General features: G+C 42.3%; 1 protein-coding gene across 3 annotated transcripts in view; it reads right to left on the bottom strand.

Annotated features, from left to right (window-relative positions):
• chst10 (carbohydrate sulfotransferase 10) overlaps window positions 1-17,048 on the bottom strand; it is an 86,792-nt gene that overhangs the window by 30,939 nt on the left and 38,805 nt on the right. For all 3 annotated transcript variants that reach the window (XM_068033880.1, XM_068033882.1, XM_068033881.1), the window contains one exon: window positions 12,513-12,607. In XM_068033880.1, coding sequence (XP_067889981.1) covers window positions 12,513-12,607 — 95 coding nt within the window. The remainder of the gene's footprint in view (window positions 1-12,512; window positions 12,608-17,048) is intronic.

Below are 17,048 nucleotides of genomic sequence, written 5' to 3'. Positions count from 1 at the left end.
GCAATTTTTGCTATGGTCTTCTCCACAATCCACATAATGCTGAGCTGAGCGGGCAAGCAACGTGCTCTCAGGCCATTGTCAATACTAATAAGTTATAGAGTCACAGAGTTATACAGCACAGAAACAGGCCCTTCGGCCCATCGTTGCTGTGCCAGCCATCAAGCACCTAACTATTCTAATCCCATTTTCCAGCACTTGGCTTGTAGCCTTGTATGCTATGGCGTTTCAAGTGCTCATCTAAATACATCTTAAATGTTGTGAGGGTTCCTGCCTCCACCACCTCTTCAGGCACTGCGTTCCAGACTCCAACCACCCTCTGAGTCAAAAAATATTTCCTCAAATCCCCTCTAAACCTCCTGCCCCTTACCTTAAATCTATGCCCCCTGGTTATTGACCCCTCCGCTAAGGGAAAAAGTTTCTTCCTTTCTATGGTCAGATGGTGTCTCTTTTACTGTACTGGCAATTTTCTAAATTAGTCATCTAAGCTGGCACACATTCTGTAGAAGATTTTCAGTAATTCCTCCCTTAGGCAATTATTTGCAAGCATATTACACAGTACAGAATACAGGTCTTCCCACTCTCCTTCAATGTGACAATATTCGGATTGTGCTTGTAATCCTCTTTTATGTGGGGAGGACACCAGATCATGGACAAGAGAACAAGTAGGAGCTCTGGGATACAATTTAAATCCCATAAGTGGTCTCACCTGGTATGCCACAAACTCACAACCTTTCAAATTTGTCAGTTCCATGAGTGGGAAAAGAATCAAATACCATGGCTCCTCATAATTTGTTCCAATTATTCCACACATTAGTAAATAATTACAATTACAATTATCAGTGTTAGGTGTAATTCTTAATTTAAAATCAGAAATAAACTTGATGCACTGATTGGATAATGGTCCCAGTAAGGCAGTCAAACATTTTCCACTTACAGTGCAGTCCATTCTCAATTATGACATTTTCTCCCTAAAATACAAATTAATCTCAGGAAGACAGTTTTGCATATGGTAGGGCATATTCTGATAAGAACAACAATTTATACTCATATAGTGTCTTTAACAAATAAAATGTCCCAAGATGCTTCACAGGTGCATTATCAAACAAAATATGACACCAAGTCACATAAAGGAGATATTACGTCAGATGCCCAAAAATTTGGTCAAAGAGGTAGGTTTCAAGGAATGTCTTAAAGGAGAAAAGTGAAGGAGAGATGCAGTGAGGTGTAGGCAGGAAATTCAGCCCCAGAAGTAACCAGACAGAGCATGAAGAGGAAAGAAATGCCTTTAGATTGCAGTCTAGGCATACCATGAATGTAAAGAAAAAGACTAATCCTGCCATCAGGCCTAGTTATCAATGTACATAATCCAGATTAACCAAAGATTTTTACTTCTCTTTCTTCTTTTAGCCTGCTATCCAAAGTCATATTGCTACAACAGTCAGGTATTGTTCAGTTGTCTTTTATGTTCATCCTACTGAAATTAGCTAATTTACAGTCTAAAAACCTATAAGTTGGACTCATCTTTTTCTTTACTTTTAATGTTAATTTAGTTAGATTCTGGTCACTATTTCTGAAGTATTCATCTACTTTCAGGTCACTTGGTGTGTGAGCCATGGCTCAGTTGGTAGCCCTCTTGCCTCTGAGTCAGACCGTTTTGTTTTCAAGTCCCACTCCAGGTCTTGAGCACTAAAATCAAGGCTGACACTTCAGTGCTGTACTCAGAAAGTGCTGCGCTGTCAGAAAGGCTGTCTTTTGGACGAGACGTTAACCAAGGTCCTGTATACTCTCTCCGGTGGATGTAAAAAATCCCATGGCACTATTTGAAAGAAGATCAGGAGAGTTATCCCCCGTTTCTTGGCCAATATTTATCCCTCAATTAACATCACAAAAACAGGTCATCTGGTTATTATCATATTGCAGTTACTGGGATCTTTTGTCTGTTACCCTGGAACATGGTAGGCAAAAAAGGCTATTTATCCCTCTAATCATCGAATCCTCCATTTAAAAAAACCTTGCTTATTCATGATACTATTACTTCTTTCCCCAGCATAACAACCTATCAAATAATATTCCGGCATTGTTCATGATTACCCTCCTTCCCAGCATCATAGAAATCCAACACTGTATATATAGCAGAACGCTTCAGACCTCCGGGAGATTCCTGTACAGCCTCTTTTACTATTTCACCTATTTCTCCTCTTCACCTTAGTATTCTTCTAGCTATGGAGAAGCAGGAGCAGGTGGGGTTCTCCTGCAATATGTATTCCAGGAACCGTTCCTCCTCTTTTAAGGAGTGGAGCATCTTAAAGATGGTTTTTAAACTCAGTGGTTTGCAGCTTAAGCCAGTACAACTAGTTACATCTTGCATTTATGTTTTTTTGCCACTCAATTTCCAGAAGCTCCCACATCATGCAACTTCTGCACAATACTAGGATTGTCATAGAGAGATACAGCACTGAAACAGGCCTTTCGGCCCACCGAGTCTGTGTCGACCATCAACCACCCATTTATACTAATCCTACATTAATCCCATACCACATCCCCACCTTCCCTCAATTCTCCTACCACCTACCTACACTAGGAGCAATTTACAATGGCCAATTTACCTATTAACCTGCAAGTCTTTGGCTGTGGGAGGAAACCCACACAGTCACAAGGAGAACTTGCAACCTCCGCACAGGTAGTACCCAGAACTGAACCCGGGTCACTGGAGCTGTGAGGCTGCGGTGCTAACCACTGCGCCACTGTGCCACAATTGTCCTGCTTAATTAATTATTCATTGGTTAACTAATTCTTATTCAACAACAATTTATATAGTGCCTTTAACATAATACAATGTCCCAAGATGCTTCATAGGAGCACAATAAAACAAAATATGACACCAAGCCACATAAGGCGATATTAGGTCAGATGGCCAAAACCTTGGTTAAAGAGATAAGTTTTAAGGGGTATCATAAAGGAAGAAAGCAAGGTAGAGAGGTGGAGAGATGTAGAGAGGGAATTCCAGAGCTTAGGGCCTAGGCAACTAAGGGCACGGTCATCAATGATGGAGCGATTAAAATCAGGGACACTCAAGAGGCCAGATTTAGTTGAGCGCAGATATCTCGTAGGGTTGTGGGGCTGGAGGAGTTTACAGACATAGGGAGGGGCAAGGCCATGGAGGGATTTGAAAACAAGGATGAGAATTTTAAAATCAAGGCGTTGCTGGATCGCATGTAGTTCACCGAGCACAGGGGTGATAGGTGAACAGGACTGGGTGCGAGTTAAGACATGGGCAGCAGAGTTTTGGATGACCTCAAGTTTACGGAGGGCAAAATGTGGGTTTCAGCAGCAGATGAGCTGAGACAGGGGCGAAGTCAGCTGATGTTATGGAGATGGAAATAGGCGATCTTAGTGATGGCACAAATACGTGGTTGGAAGCTCATCACAAGGTCAAATACGATACCAAGATTGAGTTTCAGATTGTTGCCAGGGAGAGGGATGGAGTTGATAGGTAGGGTACAGAGTTTGGAGCAGGGAATGAAAACAATAGGTTCCATCTTCCCAACATTTAATTGGAGGAAATTTCTGCTCATCCAGTTCTGGATGTTGGATAATCAGTCTGATAATTTAGCAACAGGGTAGGAGTCAAGAGAGGTGATGGTGAGGTAGAGCTGGGTGTCATTAGCTTCCATGTGAAAACTAACAGTGTGCTTGTGGATAATGTCACCAAGGGCAGCATGTAGATGAGGGATAAGAGGAGGCCAAAGAAAGGTCCTTAGGGAACATAGTGCAGGAGCAGGAAGAGAAGCCATTGGAAGTGATATTCTGAATATGATTAGACAGATAAGAATGGAATCAGGTGAGAGCTGTCCCACCCAGCTGGATGACAGCAGAGAGGGTTGGAGGAAGATGCTTTGGTCAACTGTGTCTAAGGACAAGGAGGTAAAGTTCACCTTTGTCACAGTCACATAGGATGTCATTTGATAAGTGCTGTTTCGGTACTGTGGCAGGAATGGAAACCTGATTGGAGGGATTCAAACATGGAGTTCCGGGAAAGATGGGCACGGATTTGGGAGGTGACAACACCTATTGTTTTCCACCGGGTGCTCCGGTTTCCTTCCACAGCCAAAGACTTGCAGGTTGACAGGTAAATTAGCCATTGTAAATTGTCCCTAGTATAGGTAGGTGGTAGGAGAATTGATGGAAGGTGGCGATGTGGTAGGGAATATGGGATTGATGTAGGATTAGTATAAATGGGTGGTTGATGGTCGGCACAGACTCGGTGGGCTGAAGGGCCTGTTTCAGTGCTGTATCTCTCTATGACTCAAACACCTTGAAGGATTTTGGACAGGAAAGGGAGGTTGGAGATGGGGCGGTAGTTTGCAAGGGCACGGGGGTCCGTGCTTTTTGAGGAGACGGGTGATGACTGCAGATTTAAAGGACCGAGGGACAACACCTGAAGCTAACATGGGGACCAGGAGGGGAAGTCGGATGGTCAGCAGTTTAGTGGGAATAGAGTCAGGGCAGGAGGTGGGTCTCATGGACAAGAGGTTTAGCCCAGTGCGCTATAGGAAGGGAAGAACGTAGCGGAGGCAGCTGATTAAATGGTCTCGATCTTAGTAACAAAGAATTCTATGAGCTCCTCGCACTTATTGTTGGAGGAGACAGGGGAGTGGGGTTTAAGAAGATGGTTTACCATTGAGGAAAGAAGCTGGGGGTTATCTTTGCTTTACAGGATGACCCTGGAATAACGAGCAGTTTTAGCAGACGAGAGCAGGACCCAATCGTGTTTTATGTGGTCCAGCCAGATCTGGTGGTGGGTGGCTAAACTGATTGTCCACCATATCCTCTCATGTCTGCATCCCTTGGACTTAAGGAAGCGGAGATAAGGGCTATACCGGGGAGCACACAGGGAGAGACAGTAATGGTTTTATTGGTTTTATTGTGGCGAAAGGAGGGCCAAAGGCTAGATAGTTGGGATTTTGAAAGTGCAGTTGTAAGTGAATTGGGATAGTTTTTTCCAAGGACAATACAGAAGAAGGTGGGGTTGGGGAAGCAGGTGGTGGAAGAGGATATGGGTGGAGAGTGAGACAAGAAAGTGATCAGAGACAGCCTTATTTATAATTGATACGATGGGACTAGCAAGATCACCTGTGATGACAAGTTCAAGGGGATGGCCATGAATAGGGGTTGGGGAGTTTACAGGGAGGGAGAGATTTAGGGAGGATAAGAGGGCAGTGAACTCAGAGGAGACAGAACATGATGAGTTGACATAGAGATTGAAATTACCGAGGATGAGAAGTCGTTCGGTACAGAGGTTGAGGGAGGAAAGCAGTGAAGATATCTCAGTGAGAAAACTTTTGTCATACTTGGGAAGGTGATAGAGATTTTGAATGAGAGGTGAGAAGGTTGGAAGAAAGTGAGATGCTGAAAGGAGGAGAAAGTATTAGAGGAGTAGGGGGGTCAGGTCCGTGTCATCTGGTGATAAGTGCAACACTGACACCGCAATGGTCTTGGCGGGGCAAGTGATGGAATATATTGATGTTGATACAATCATCCACAATTAAGTTCATGGATGGCCAGGGCCTTGTTCTCAAGTGAACAACATTCTGGTGGAAGATGCATAAAGGGGTGGTGAGAGCTGATCCACTGGCAGAGTCCACAGGGTCAGCTGTGGGAAGGGTGAGTTGGACAGGAAGGAGATTGGCAAGATTAGCCCCCAGTGGGCGCACTGGGTGAAAAGTTGGGCAACAGAGTAGGATGGGGCAATTGGGCTGCTACTCTTAATGAGCCATGGCCAAGTGCCTTTGGAGGATGCCAAGAGAGGCGCAGAGGAAAACTGTAGGTTTATCTAAGAGTTATTCAACCTCATCTGATGGAGTAGCTAAACTTTCACTAACCAGTTAATTCCTGTTCAAATTCACTATCCTCTTTTAAATCAATCTCACTCAGTTGCTCCTCATTCAAGTGCTCTCCAAGCTCATAAAAATCAGCTTAATTGTTTTTAGTCTGATTATCTACTGTACCAAAATCTGACATGCTGCATATGTCTTCTGTTGATGTGCATTCTTTGTGTTAAATGTACTAATCTTTCATACCCATCTCCATTCAAGTCCTGAATACAGAACCTTCCTTCCTTTCCAAGCTAGCTGACATTAGAAATGATTCCCTTTTCTACAGCGGCCCTCTCGATCCCTTTGTTCTTGCCCAACTGCAACTTTGCTTTCCTCTCCAAGGTCTTTGAACATGCCAGCACTGATCCATGCTATCTATTCCATACCTCACTGTCTGAATCCCTCCAAGCAGGTTTCTGCCCCTCCCATAACATGAACATGATCAACATCTATGACTGTGCTGCATTATCCCCTCCTCATCTTCTCTGCAGTTCTCAGCATGTTCACACTACCCTCCTTCAGTGCCTCTCCTTCATTATTCAGGCTTCACTTGGCTCCGATCTCATCTAAAGACAGTAATGTGTCCAATTCTGGGTACCATATTTTAGGAAGGATATGAAGCATTAGAGAGGGTGCAGAAAAGATTAAAAGAACTGTTCCAGGGATGGGGGACTTCAGTTAGGAGGATGAGAAGCTGGGGCTGTTCTCTCCTTAGAGAAGAGAAGGTTGAGAGGAGATTTGAAATCATGAGGGGTCTGGACAGGGTAGATAGGGAGACTCTGTTCCCATCGGTGGAAGGATCGCGAATCACAGGACACCGAATGACAAAAGAATCGAAGGCAACATGAGGAAAAACTTTTTTGTGCAGCGAATCTGGAATGTACTGCCTGAGTGTGTGGTGGAGGCAGATTTAATCACGGCTTTCAAAAGGGAACTGGATAATTATCTGAAGAGAAAAAATTTTCAAGGCTACAAGGAAAAGGCAGGTGAGTGGAACTAGTCGAGTTGCTCTTGCAGGCAGCCGGCATGAAAACAATAGGCCAAATGGCCTCCTTCCGTGCTATAACCATTCTATGATTATATCCAAACACAGACAAAACACCTCCAACAATTGCTTCTCTTCCTACTCCTCACCATCACTTTGGGAGTCCTACAAGGATCTATCCTCATCCCTCTCTTCTTCATCGACACCAATAAAACACATGTATATTGATGACTTGCACCTCTATGTCACCACCATTTCTCTCAACCCAACCACTCTTTCTACATACAAATTAGGAGCAGGAGTAGGTCACTCGGCCTCTCGAGCTTGCTCCACCATTCAATAAGATCATGGCTGGTCTGACTGCAACCTCGACTCCACATTCCCACCTACCCCCGATAACCTTTCACCCCCTTGCTTATCAAGAATCTATCTACCTCTGCCTTAAAAATATTTAAAGACTCTGCTTCCACTGCCTTTTGAGGAAGAGAATTCCAAAGACTCACGACTCTCAGAGAAAAAATTTCTCTTCATCTCTGTCTTAAATGGGCAACCCCTTATTTATAAACAGTGACCCCCTAGTTCTAGATTCTTCCACAAGGGGAAACATACTTTCCACATTCACCCTGTCAAGACCCCTCAGGATCTTATATTCAATCAAGTCGCCTCTTATTCTTCTAAACTTCAGCGATGCAAGCCTAGCCTGTCCAACCTTTCCTCATAAAACAACCCACTCATTCCAGGTATCAGTCTAGTAAACCTTCTCTGAACTGCTTCCAACGCATTTACATCCTTCCTTGAATAAAGAGACCAATACTGTACACAGTACTCCCGATATGGTCTCACCAATGCCCTGTATGGCTGAAGCATAACCTCCCTAGTTTTTATTCAATTCCCCTCGCAATAAACAATAACATTCTATTAGCTTTCCTAATTACTTGCTGAACCTGCATACTAAACTTTTGCGATTCATGCACTAGGACACCCAGATCCCTCTGCAGCTCAGAGCTCTGCAATCTCTCACCATTTAGAAAATATGCCTCTTTTATATTCTTCCTGTCAAAATGCACTATTTTGCATTTTCCCACATTATGCTCCATTTGCCAGACCTTTGCCCACTCACTTAACCTATCTATATCCCTTTGTAGCCTCCTAATGTCCTCTTCACAACTTACTTTCCTACCTATCTTTATGCCATCAGCAAATTTAGCAACCATACCTTCGGTCCCTTCATCCAAGTCATTTATATTAATTGTAAAAAGTTGAGGCCCCAGCACTGATCCCTGCGGCACACCACTCGTTACATCTTGCCAACCAGAAAATGACCCATTTATGCCTACTCTCTGTTTCCCATTAGCTGGCCAGTCTTCGATACATGCCAATATGTTACCCCCTACACCATGAGCTTTTATTTTCCACAATAACCTTTGATGTGGCACCTTATTAAATGCCTTCTGTAAATCTAAGTACAGTGCATCCACCGGTTCCTCTTTACCCACAGCACATGTTACTTCTTCAAAGAACTCCAATAAATTGGTTAAACATGATTTCCCTTTCCCAAAACCACATTGACTCTGCCTGATTACCGTGATTTTTTCGAAGTGCCCTGCTATAATATCTTTAACAATAGCTTCTAACATTTTCCCGAAGATAAATGTTAAGCTAACTGGCCTGTAGCTTCCTGCTTTCTGTCTCCCTCCCTTTTTGAATAAAGGAGTTACATTCGCTATTTTCCAATCTAATGGAACTTTCCCAGAATCTAGGAAATTTTGGAAAATTAAAACCAACGCATTGACCATCTAACTAACCACTTCTTTGAACACCCTAGGATGAAGTCCATCAGGACCCGGGGACTTGTCAGCCTGCAGCTTAAACAATTTGCTCAGGACTACTTCCCTGGTGATTGTAATTTTCTTGAGTTCCTCCCTCCCTTCCATTTCCTGATTTACAGCTATTTCTGGGATATTACTTGTATCCTCTATAGTGAAGACCTATGCAAAATACCTGCTCAATTCATCTGATTCTCCTTATTTTCCCTTATTAATTCCCCAGACTCACTTTCTATAGAACCAACGTTCACATTGTTAACTTTTCTTTTTTATTTATAGAAACTGTTTTTATATTTCTAGCTAGCTTTTGCTCGTACTCTAATTTTTCCTTCCTTATAATCTTTTAGTCATTCTTTGCTGTTTTTATACTTCGTCCAATCTTCTGACCTGCCACCCATCTTTGCACAACTATAGGCTTTTTCTTTAAGTTTGATACTATCTTTGAGTCCTTCCCTTGGAATTTTTTGTTCTCGTTGGAATGTATCTATTCTGTGTATTCTGAAATATCCCCTTAAATGTCTGCCACTGCATCTCTATTGACCTATCACTTCACTTGATTTGTCAGTTCACTTTAGCTAGCTCTGCTTTCATACCCTCATAATTGTCTCTATTTAAGTTTAAAATAGTAGTCTTGGACCCACTCTTCTCTCCCTCAAACTGAATGTAAAATTCAGTCATTTTATGATCGCTGCTACCTAGGGGCACCTTCACTGTGAGATAATCAATTAATCCTATCTTGTTGCACATTACCAAGTCTAGTATAGCCTGCTTTCTGGTTGGCTCCAGAACATGCGGTTCTCAGAAGTTATCCTGAAAACATTCTATGAACTCCTCATCTAGGCTACCTTTGTCCATCTGATTCTTCCAGTCCATATATAGATTAAAATACCCCATGATTATCACCATACTTTTCTGACAGCTCCCATTATTTCTTCCTTTATACTCTGTCCTACTGTGTGGTTACTGTTGGGCGGCCTGCACACCAATCCCACAAGTGACTTCTTGCTTTTATCATTTGTCTTCTCTACCAAAACCGCTTCTACAGCCTGTTTTTCTGACTTTAGCTCATCCCTCTCTAATGTGCTAATATCATCATTAATTAACAGAGCCACCCCTCCACCTTTTCCTAGTTTCCTGTCCTTTCTAAACGTCATGTACCTTTCAATATTCAGGTCCCAATCTATGTCATTCTGCAGCCATGTCTCTGTAATGGCTATCAGATCGTACTTCTTTATTTCTATTAGTGCTATCTGTTTTGTTTCGAATGCTACGCACATTCAGATAGAGCCTTTAGTTTTGCCCTTTTATTATTTTTGTAACGTCTAGCCTTGACTGCTGATTTAATCTTCGATTTGTACTCTCCGTCCCTTCCTGTCACGGTCTGTTTATCAGTTCCCATATTAATAACTTTCTCTCTTGCCTTGTCTCTACTCTTTGATTTACCACATCTTCCCAAATTTGATCCTTGCCCCCACTATTTAGTTTAAAACCCTTTCTACTTCTCTAGTTATGTGGCTCGCTAGAGCATCAGCCCCAGCATGGTTCAGGTGTAGACTGTCCCAACGACACAGCCCCCGCTTTCCCCAGTACTGGTGCCAATGCCCCACGAACCAGAATCCACTTCTACCACATCAGGCTTTGAGCCACACATTCATTCTTTAATCTTATTTGCCCTATGCTAATTTTCACTTTATTTCATCCGGCTAAACACTGGGAAAACTAAAGCCATTGTCTTCAACCCATAGAACACTGTACCCTCATCATGTACTCCATTCCCCTGTCCGGCCACTCTCTCAGACCTACTGAAACTACTTGCAACCTTGGCTTCCTGTTTCACCCCAAGCTAAGTTGCATCCTTTATTCTCTCTATAACAAAAACTGCTTACTTCCACCTAAATAACATCACTGCCTCCACCACTATCTTAGCCTATCTGCTGCCGAAATCCCCATTCACAGCTGTCATTTCCAGACCCATGCTCTGAAATTCTCTTCCTAACCCCTCTATTTCTCTTTTCTTTAAAACGTTCTTTAAAATCCACCTCTGACCAAGCTTTTGGCCACCCCTCCGAATGTCTGCTTCTTTGGCTCAGTGCCCATTTTGCCTAACTCCTCTGTGAAATTCAATTTTATATGTTAATGGTGCTATCTAAATGCAAGTTGCTGCTGGTTTAATAAGTGGAACCAAAATGAAATTGTATAATTTTTCAACAATTGATTGGTTCTGGCTCTTTTTCCATTCTAATTCAACCTTTGACTACCTAAACGAACTAAGAAATATCCAAGTCACTTAACAACAACCAATTCAATTTGTTCCTAATCACACATTTTTAAGATTATCGTTCTCCAAAGGGTAATATTTTCCTGTGGAACCCTACAATTCACACTGTCAGGATTATTTACATTCTGGATTTCATTTCACGGATTTCAATGCCAGATGGCAGAGTTAAATTGCATAACAATGATCTCCAGATGACAGGCTATTTACCTCAACCTGTTGTTTGGATTGATGTTCAGAACATGCAAAAATATACCTCTTTCCTGCATCAGACTGCCCACCAACCCAATAGGTATTTCGCCCTTTTAATTTTTCAGTGCTTTAACCAAATCCACATTGATTGTTCCATAAAATAAATCTGAAGTAGTTTATTTTCCAGCTATGTTTATTTATGATTCCTTTGTTTATAATCTGATCTTCTACTGTTTTTCACCTCTCTTCTCATGTCCTGTCTCTCTCCCCTTAAAATGTGCCATCGTTATCCTTCTCAAGAATCCAACCTTTGAATTCCCCCTCCATCCTTGCAAAATATCACCCTATCTCCAACCTCCCTTTTCTCTCCAAAGACCTTGAACAAATTGCTGTTCCTAAATACCATTGTTAATTGTATTTAATTGTAGGCAGGTAGTGGACATTAACTGGGGATTGACTTGTGCTCCTATAAATAGACACAGACTTAAACTATGACTGTTAGGTTAGGACGTTCTTGCTTGTAATCTGTAAATGTGTTAATAAATGCTTAGAAAAGTGTGCAAAGATTGGCTCCAGTTACATCATTCACCAACTGGCATTCTAGACTAAAACACCAATCTTTCCTGGAATTCCATGTTTGAATCCCTCCAATCAGGTTTCTGCCCCTGTCACAGTACTGAACAGATCTTATCAAAAGCCACAAGTAACATCCTATGTGACTGTGACAAAGGTAAAGGTCTCCTCGACCTGTCTGCAGCCATTGACCACACCATCCTATTCCAATGCCTCTCCACTGTTATCCAACTGGGTGGGACTGTACTCGTCTGGTTCCATTCTTATTTATTTAATCATTGCAATGGCTTCTCTTCCCGCTCCTGCACCATGACCTCTGCCAAGGCCCTAAGCTCTGGCATTCCGTCCCTAAACCTCTCCACCTCTCGTTCCTCTTTTTAGACATTCCTTAAAACCTAGCTCTCTGACCAAGCCTTTGGTCATCAGTCCTAATATCTCTTTATCTTTTGGATCAGTGTTAAATTTAGTTTTATAGTGCTCCTGTGAAGTGCCTTGGCACATTATATTGCGTTAAAGGCACTATATAAATAACAAGTTGTTGCTGGTTCAATCCAAAGTTTTTGATTTATATGTATATCAATGGTTGCAGCTACAAACTGAAACTTTTGTAGTTCCTAAAAGAAAAACGCTGAATGTCTTTTTTTCTGAATAATCTTAATGTGCTTTGAAATATGCTAATTTAAAGCGATATATTGATGCAAAACTTTAATTTATGGTAAGTTGGTTTAAGTGCAGAAATGCTACTATAGTTCTCAAAAGGTTGAAAAGGAAGTTACTGTTCTTACCTGGTCATCTGTGTGTAAAGTCTGTGCTTGAGGCTTTATTTTTTTAACATATTTGGTCACAGTTTTATCCCATATGTGTGGTTTAGTAACATATTCTGTAAAATAGAACATTCAACTCAGATATATCAGGGCAGTGCATTCTGTCAGTAACTACCATGCTCACCAATAACTTCAGGTGGTCTATTATCAATTCAAAAGCGAATCATTAATTTATTGTTGTGATTCGTGGAAATAAGTGGTCTTTATGTTAGGTGTTGATGTATTTTAAGCACTGGGCTGAAAATAAACTTTAACAAAAAAAAGGTTTTCACAGATATTGCAACTTGCTTTTGCATCTTTATTATTAGCGCCGTATAACATTGGGAGCAACAGTGCAAGTATGGTAAAGTAATTGTGAGGAAGTATATTTTTTCCTTAAACTATGTTTTTCTGTGTTTTACACATTGTTTCACAGTAAACTTAACAAAATCATCATAGTGATTATTATGTGAATTCTACCAAGACTATATAGTCCATTTTGCTTTTCTAAACAGTTGGACATTGGCACACACAAGTGTATTGCTGTTACTTCAATAGAACTGGCAACATGACTGCTGCACTGAATAGGCTAATTTTCATTGTAACAAGATACGTAATGGAAGAATATCAGTGGAAAATTGCAGTGGTTGCCAAGGCCACTCAAAGTGATTCCCAGTTAAGCAGTCCCTTGATTTTAAAATTTTTATCTTTGTTTTCAAATCCCTCCATGACCTTGCCCCTCCCAATCTCTGTAATCACCTTCAGCCCTACAACCCTCTGAGATATCTGCTTTCATCTAATTTTGGCCTCCTGATCAATCCTGATGCTAATTGCTCCACCATTGCTGGCCCTGTCTTCAGCTGCCAAAGCCCTAAGCTCTGGAATTCCCTCCCTAAACCTCTTTCTTTCTTTAAGACATTCCTTAAAACCTACCTCTTTGGCCAAGCTTTTTGGCCATCTTCCCTAATATCACGTCATGTGGCTCAGTGTAAAATTTTGCTTAGAGCATTTCAATGAAGTGCCTTGGTATGTTTTATTACATTAAAGGTGCTACATAAATACAAGTTGTTGTTTATAAGTTAGAGTAAACAAAACAAAACCATAAATTAGACAATGGGCTTTGGTTCCTTTTTTGTTAATAACTTGTTCTGTGGACTGGCTTTCACTGTAAAATGTAGTATTACACAGGTTTAAAGAGCACCAGCAATATAATTTACATGTTGTACATCAGGTTCAAAACTGTATAACTGAGCTAACATGAATTTGCAAAATTAAACAAAATTATTCAGGGATGCAATTACCAGTAACAAGATTGGCACATTTAATTTAATTGTTTAGGAAGAAAAACATAATAGAAATTACAATAATATGTAGGAGCTGTAAAACATTTGAAATAGTATAAGTTAAAACATCTTTGACAAAGTTGTTATTCTAAAGTCAGTTTTTCAGGTTTATTAAACCATTCATTTTTAAATTTTCCACATCAAAAATGAGAGCAGCTTGAAGCCGAAGAAAACTGTATATGAAGTAAAATGAATAGAAAGTGCTCTCCACCCCCAACTTCTAACTCAGCGAATATCAATAGTTTTATTATTTCCCCTTGTGGGGAGATTCTATCTCACACCTCCTGCTCTGCAGGGAGTTCCTCAGCTTACACCAATGGAGCAAGCATCAGCTACAGCTTTATAGCAAATCCCATAGATGTCTTGAATGCTGAACATGCATACATCCAAGCTGGAAAAGAACAGTAACAGCACAGTATACAACAGTGTGGGGGCTGATGTTCAAGCTGGTGTCCCAACTGTCTGATATTTTAATACTTCACACTCCAAAGCACTTTACAGCTAATGAAGCACATTTTGAAATGCAGTTTTGTTGCGCTGGCGGGGCTCCTGGTGCCGGGCCAAAAAGTCGAGTGGAATCCCGCCTTGGCTTTTCAGAGCCCAACCCCCACCTGCTGCCCCTCACCCCGGCCCAACACAAAATCAAACGGTGGTCGGGCGCTTAACAACCTGTCTCTTTAAAGATGGGAACTCCTCCTCCAACAGCTTCCAGCCAATCAGAGGGCTGGCAACTCAGGAGTATCGGCAGTGTCACTGGGAGCGGTGGCCACTGCCGGTATTGCAAGAGGCCTTAGGCCCAGGCCCAGCGCTGGAGCCCAAATGCAAGGTGAGTGAGCTGGGGTTGCTGGGGAAAACTGGCAGGCCCTGGCGATGGTGGGCGTTTAGTGCAGGGGATGGGGGAAGGTTGACGGAGGTGGAGTTTTTCCTGGTGGGGGCCCTCCGTAGGCCACAGATTGCCCACGGAGGAGGTCTCCTACCAAGCTCGCAGAGAGGTTGCCTTGTTTAACTGGGCGACCTCCCGCGTAGCAGAGGCCCCCACCTGCACACCCCCTCCCCCATCACCCCCCCAGCCCGGCCACTGGTTAAATTCCAGCAGCAGCAGGATGATACCAGTAATAGGCCACTTAAGGACCTCAAATGGCCTCTGGACAGGAAGGCTGTTATCAGCCTATCCTGCCCCCAACTAAATTCCAGAGCGACAGGAAGGCAAGCGGCCCTTTGCCCCCCAACTCCCATCACAATTCTATGGGCCTCCAAACCCGTCTCCAGGGGGCCCATAAAATTCAACCCACTGTGTGCAAGAAAGCTCACTCCGTTTTATCTTCAGATCTAATAGCAGGGCGGCCAGCCTAGATTCAACTGATACAGTTGCAGAATACACAATGCTAACAGACTGCCATACATTCTCAAGATAATGACTCCAGAAAAAAATCCTGTCTGATTAAAGCAAACTAATTTCTAAATTAGTCAGAAAAATTGCAATAAAGTACATTTTAAAGAATTTTGACTGCTGATATAATGTGCAAGATTCTCAGTGACATACGGGAAAATCTGGGAGTTGTAATATTCTACAATAGTTGTGGGAGATTATGACAAAAAAGGGTTACTCCTCCTCATGCCTAGTTCAAAGTTAGTCCTATATTCTGATGAAAGGTCACAGACCAGAAATGTTAATTCTGTTTCTCTCTCCACAGATGCTGCCAGACCTGCTAAGTATTTCCAGCACTTTCTGTTTATATTTAAGTCCTATATTCTGGCTAATTTGACAGCAATGCAACTTGATTGACAACCTCAGTATTCTATAAACTTCTCTTCAAAGGATCTGGAATAGGCTTAAAATCCTATTTAAAATAGTTTAAAATTGAGCAGCAAGTGATTTAACCAGGTGCCAAATCACCAGTTTACTGTCAACCAGGAGATCTAGACTGCTCGAGAAAGCAACCAGTGATATAATGACTCTCCAAATGTAGAAAACTTATTTGGATGATCTTAAAGCATTCCAAGATCAGGTGTGCTTAGTTAGGTTATTATTCACAATCACACCAATCTACATGTTGCAGAGGCATCTGTCTATGACAGCACTGGTAAGAGTGACCACTGCACAGTCCTTGTGGAGATGAAGGCCCATCTTCACAATGATGATGCCCTCCATCGTGTTGTGTAGCACTACCACTGTACTAAATGGGATAGATTCAGAACAGATCTCGCAGCTCAAAACTGGGCATCCATGAGGTGCTGTGGGCCATCAGCAGCAGCAGAATTATATTCAACCACAATCTATAACCTCATGGCCTGGCATATCCCTTACAATACCATTACCATCAAGCCAGGGGTCCAAGCCTGGTTCAATGAAGACTGCAGGAGGGCATGCCAGAAGCAGCACCAGTCATACCTAAAAATGAGATGTCAACCTGGTGAACCTACAACAAAGGACTACATGCATGCTAAACAGTGGGCACAGCATGTAATAGACAGAGCTAAGCAATCCCACAAACAATGGATCAGATCAATGCTCTGCAATCCTGCCACATCCAGTCATAAATGGTGTTGGACAATTAAACAACTAACCAGAGGAGGAGGCTCCACAAATATCCCCATCCTCAGTGATAGAGGAGCCCAGCGTGTCAGTTCAAAAGACTAAAGCTGAAGCATTTGCAACTACCTTCAGCCAGAAGTGTCGAGTGGATGATCCATCTCAGCCTCCTCCTGACGTTCCCAGCATCACAGGTACCAGTCTTCAGCCAATTTGATTTACTCCTCATGATATCCAGTGAAGGCACTAGATACAGCAAAAGGCTATGGGCCCTGACAACATCCCAGTTGTAGTACTGTGAAGACTAGTACTCCAGAAGCAGCCGTGCCCCTATCTAAGCTATTCCAGTATACCTGCAACTCTGGCATCTACCCAACAATGTAGAAAGTTGCCCAAGTATGTCCTGTCCACAAAAAGCAGGACAAATCTAATCAGGCCAATTACTGACCCATCAGTCTACCCTTAATCATCAGTAAAGTGATGAAAGGTGTTGTTGACCATGCTATCAAGTGGCACTTACTCAGCAATAACCTGCTCACTGATGCTCAGTTTGGGTTCCACCTGGGCCACTCAACTCCAGACCTCATTACAGCCTTGGTCCAAACATGGACAAAAGAGCTGAATTCGAGAGGTGAGATGAGA

This window comes from Heterodontus francisci, chromosome 6 (assembly GCF_036365525.1).
Source record: "Heterodontus francisci isolate sHetFra1 chromosome 6, sHetFra1.hap1, whole genome shotgun sequence".
Lineage (NCBI taxonomy): Eukaryota > Metazoa > Chordata > Chondrichthyes > Heterodontiformes > Heterodontidae > Heterodontus > Heterodontus francisci.
This window is presented reverse-complemented; position numbering and strand designations above follow the sequence as displayed.